The following is a 5261-nucleotide window of genomic DNA, read 5'->3' on the forward strand; positions in this document are numbered from 1 at the left end:
ATATATATATATATATAATATATATATATATATATATATATATATATATATATATATATATATATATATATTATATATAATATATATATATATATATATATATATATATATATATATATATATATATATATTTATATATATATATATATTATATATATATATATATATTTATATATATATATATATTTATATATATATATATATTTATATATATATATTTATATATATATATATATATATTTATATATATATATATTTATATATATATATATTTATATATATATATATTTATATATATATATTTATATATATATATATATTTATATATATATATTTATATATATATATATATATTTATATATATATATATATTTATATATATATATTTATATATATATATATATATATATATTTATATATATTTATATATATATATATATATATATTTATATATATATATATATTTATATATATTTATATATATATATATATATATATATTTATATATATATATATATATATATATATATATATATATATATTTATATATTTATATATATATATATATTTATATATATATATATATAAGCAGTGGATGTTCCGCATACAGTGCAGTAGGTGAGCAGCAAACAAACAGTGGAGAGGAGACGGAAAGCAGCAGATGATCAGCGGGAAAGCAGTAGAACAGAGTTTAAAGACGCAGTTTCGTTATATGAACGAAAACAGAATAAATGGCAAATAAAATATGTCGATCAGCAACGCCACATATTTTCTTTTCAAGTGGACATTTCGAGGACACGACGGAATCAAATCTATGGCATATACACACACATTATATATGATTATACACACACATAAACACAGTAATAAATAATAGGAACAGAACTGCTTTGATATTTAAATAATGATGATAATTATAATCTAATCTAAACAAGGAAGGAAGCTTTAGAGAGAATGGTACATAATGAATGGCCTGATGAGAGAGGACAAGAGGAAAAATAAACGAGTTGGATAATAAAAAAATTGTTTAGAAGTTGAATGTGGAGGTAGGATTATCGTAACTGACATGATCAATTCTTATAAATTATCATTTTATTAATAATGTTGTGAATAAATACCAAAAAACTCAGTTACAGAACAAGTGGACTCGACCCGACCTCATCCGACACAGGAACTGTTTCTGCTCCGATCTTGACCAAGTTTTCCTTATAACTAACAACCTGAATCTGGCGCAATTCAGAATCGAAATTGAAACATAATCATTGCTAAACACTAAATTGTAATCTTGGAGAAAGAATGAAATTAAGGCAAAGCAAAACGATTTGGGAACTGGTTTAGTTTTTATAAGGATTTTTTTTTTAAACCTAATAAAATAATGGAGCATAATTCAGGATGATTGCAGTGGTACATACAAGTTAATACCCTACATAAGGTTCTGTAAGTACTGTGGTGGTCGGAGTAGCTAGTACCAATACAAGACAACACCGTTTCCCACCTCTCTGCCGAAATATCTAGCAGTAGGTTCTAGAAAACCAAGACGAAACGAGGAGTGGGAGCAAATAGAAAAAAATTTTTTAAAACATACCCATCACTGGGGTACTGGTTATTAAAATTAATGTAACATAACACTATTAGCACCATCTCCACAACAATAATTTTGGTAAGCGGATTAATAACATAACATGGAATTTTCCAAACAAAACAGGAAATGGGAGTTACCACCACCATTACACTACAATAATGACAGAGTGGTCGCTGGACTTACAAGAAACAACAGCCAAATCTCCCTCAAATCAAACATCTTTTGAAAAAAAAGAGACTGGTCGGAGTTGTTAAGAGGGTATAAACAAGAATTATATCAACAAACACTATTAATGTTCGACCTTCTAAAAGTAACAGCTACTTCTTCAAAATTATACCCTACGATCTTAAAATACAACCAGCTTCAAATCAGATGGACACATTGGAGATTAATGTGGTTCTCATTCCAAGAGAAAGACAGGAGATGGTCATCATTGGAACACTTGATTATAGATCTGCACATTCAGGGTTATTCTGAAACTAAACAACAATAAAAACAAACCCTCAACACAAGACAACAAGCACCACCACCATAACAAAAATCACGAGTGCTGCTACAATAATAAACAAACAGCGGACAATGTGTGCGTGTGTATGTGTGTGCGTGAATAATTCTGTTTACATTGTTGACAGTCAGACATGGTTGGATTAGGCCAGCCATTTGATAATTAAGGGTTGCTCGTTTATAGCTGACCAAGGGTTAAACAATAACCACCACCATTACCTAAACATTGCTCGAAGTAAATGAAATGACCAGTATTAGTGGTGCAAAAGATGGCTTTTACCAAATGTTGCACCCTAATTCGAGGAACAACGATAAACAATCGCGACGAACCCAACGGCCTCACCCAATTACAATGTGGCTGAGTCTTTCATGCCTTGTCTTCGAGGAAAGGGAAATTTTAACCCTCCATACAGTTTTATACACCCAGATCAGAGTAAAGGGAAAGGAGTGATGTAGAGAAATGGTAAAGAGTACACTGGGAATAGATAAGATGTGCTATCTTATATTTGTGTCCAAAAGGATTTCTACTCAGTCAACCCATCTTCACTCAATAAGTCCCACAACCACAACAAACCCATCCAGTTGCTAGGTCTCCCTCAAACCACATGTCTCAATAAAGGACATATGGATGATGTAGTTTCAAGTAGATAGAATACCGTATATATATATGGCTAGACTGGTCTCTGGGCACAGACCCGCTTGTTCAGAGACATCCGTCAAAAGAGAGAAAAAAAAAAAAGACAAGTTAATGTAGTTCTACACGAAAATATGGGGTAGTCATGATTGGAATGTCTTATTATTTGTGTAGATATTGTCAAGTCCAGCCAGAAAATAAACAACTACATTAACAATGAAAGAGACCTGTGTAGTTGCGAGTAATATGTTAGAAATAATTCCTTGAAATCCCAAGCTTTAAGTCTTACAAAAATAGGGGGGAGTGGCAATTATGGTGTGTAATGTAATCCCAAGATATACTATCTGAAAGGAAATATAAAATAAAACGGTGATTATGTCATTTTTTTTGGACTGACTTGTTCGATCACAGTCGACCTGGGGTTGAACAACACCCCTTCTACACAAAATTCCCAGAATGGAGGGAGGCGGTCAAGGCTGGAACGAACAGATTCTGTAGTACAAACGCGACAGTTTAGAAGAGTAGGGAAAACCACCGAACGCCTTATAAATATGACTTAGCAAACCGTCCCAAGGGTAATCAATGAAGTTACATCGGATTTAACAACAGATTCGAGAGGTGACGATGGAGAGAGAACATAAGTACATGTGTTTGTATTTATATTTATAAATAAAGACAGGTGTGGGAAGATTTAGAGAGAGAGAGAGGACAGATGCATAAAAGCTAGATAGAGGCGAGCTACTTAAATAACTATGAAGATCGATACATAGTTATAAACAGATAGAGATAAGATAAAGATACTTATGGATAGGATAGGATAGATATATATTGAAAGATAGAGATAGGCAGTTACGATATACAGAAAACAAAGTAAAACTTACCTCTAACATGATGCCAAGTCCTCAAGAGTAAAAAAACGTTTTCAACAATAAATAATGTTGGTGTTGATATTGGTTGAATAAATTATGACAGATGACTATTTTATATATATTATATATATATATATATATATTATATATATATATATATATCCAACGGTGGTAGTGATAAATAATATAGTAACGGGTACTTCTTACTAGTTTTTTTAGGGTACTTGTTTAACTAGTAGGTTGTACTTTAGGCACACTAGGCTGCTTCAAATTCTCCAAATCGCTACCGCCTTCACATATACACATATATATATATACCCCACGAGTGGTTTTGTGGATGCGTCCAGTTAAAAAAATACTTTCTTTAAGAAACAAAGAAAGATGCAGAAGAGAGGTCTTTTTCTTGTCTTCTTTCTCTGGGCAGCAACAATAACAATAATGAAGTCCTTTTTTTTTCTTTCAAGATGGACAGAACACTGCAAGATAGAACCACAGTCTCTTTCTTTCAAGGTACTCGGCAGGAAAAATATATATATCCTACTTATCGTTGTTATTGCTTTTATCGCTTCTCTTTCACTAATCTTCTACCCGCTTCTAAGAAGTTATAATAACAATAAATAAATTATTGTTATTATATAAATGGTGTTGGAGATCTTCCGTTTCTTTCTTGTAAGCCTTGATGACAAACCCCTTCGTAAAAAGGTGCATAAATATAAATATATATATATAAAATATATATATATATATTTGAATATTTATAACAACACCCTGGGTGGGTGACTTTTTAAGGGAACTTTTTTTTCCCCGAAGAGACTTTGGCAAGAAATAAATAAACAACAACCACTAAACTTCTTTCTTCTCCTTCCTTCTTCAACCTGCCTGTCACCCTCAGCTAACTGGCTGGAAGTAAGACTTCCCCTAAAAGTTGGGCGGAACACACTATTCTTCACTACCTATCCATTTTCATAACCAAGCGCTTGAATGGTGCCTGGCTGCGTGTCGCGTCGCCTTTTATACGGCCAACGTGCCTGCTGCCTGACGTGGCTTGTGACGTAGCACAAAACGTCATGCCACTTCCGGCTTCTTCACCTAAATTTCCCTCTTACTCATTTTGTATCGTTGTTTTCCTAATACATCGCCCCTCTCTTATTCTCTCTCCCATTCTCTCTGTCTTTCTCACTTCTTCTCTCACTCTCTCTTTTTCTCACTCGCTCTCTTTCTCCCTCGTTCTCACTCTCTCTTCCTCTCTTGGCTCAATACTTATTCTTTTACAGTGTCCCCTCGTCTATTCTTCTAATCTCTTTCTCTCACTCATACATTTTATCTCAAGTTTATGCGTACATACATACATATATATGTGTGTGTATGAAACTGGTTCATATTCTTATACGTTTTATCTTTCTCTTTCTTTTCCATTCCTATTTCTATTGACAGTTATCTTCAATTGCAAGTCTTAACTCCACATCACACCACTCTATTCCACTTCACTCACTTGTTTATTACAAGCTTACAGGACATCACCTCTCCCTGCACTTACCCACAAAAACACACCATCTTTCTCTCTCTCCCTCCATCTCTCTTTCGCTTTCTTTTAGTCACTCTTTCTTTCTATCTTTCACGACCCTCACTCACTTTCTCTTACAATAACTTCAAATGTCTTCCGACCCTCCCT

At 32.6% G+C, this 5261-nt stretch overlaps 1 protein-coding gene across 1 annotated transcript in view; it reads right to left on the bottom strand.

The window, feature by feature from the left end:
- LOC106869528 (MAP kinase-interacting serine/threonine-protein kinase 1) overlaps positions 1-4575 on the bottom strand; it is a 20501-nt gene extending 15926 nt beyond the window's left edge. The window contains exon 1 of the mRNA XM_014915301.3: positions 3602-4575. Within this exon, the coding sequence (XP_014770787.1) occupies positions 3602-3610 (9 nt within the window). The 5' untranslated portion in view covers positions 3611-4575. The remainder of the gene's footprint in view (positions 1-3601) is intronic.
- Between the last annotated feature and the right edge of the window lie 686 nt (positions 4576-5261).

The sequence above is a fragment of the Octopus bimaculoides genome, chromosome 23 (assembly GCF_046866305.1).
Source record: "Octopus bimaculoides isolate indiv1 chromosome 23, ASM4686630v1, whole genome shotgun sequence".
Lineage (NCBI taxonomy): Eukaryota > Metazoa > Mollusca > Cephalopoda > Octopoda > Octopodidae > Octopus > Octopus bimaculoides.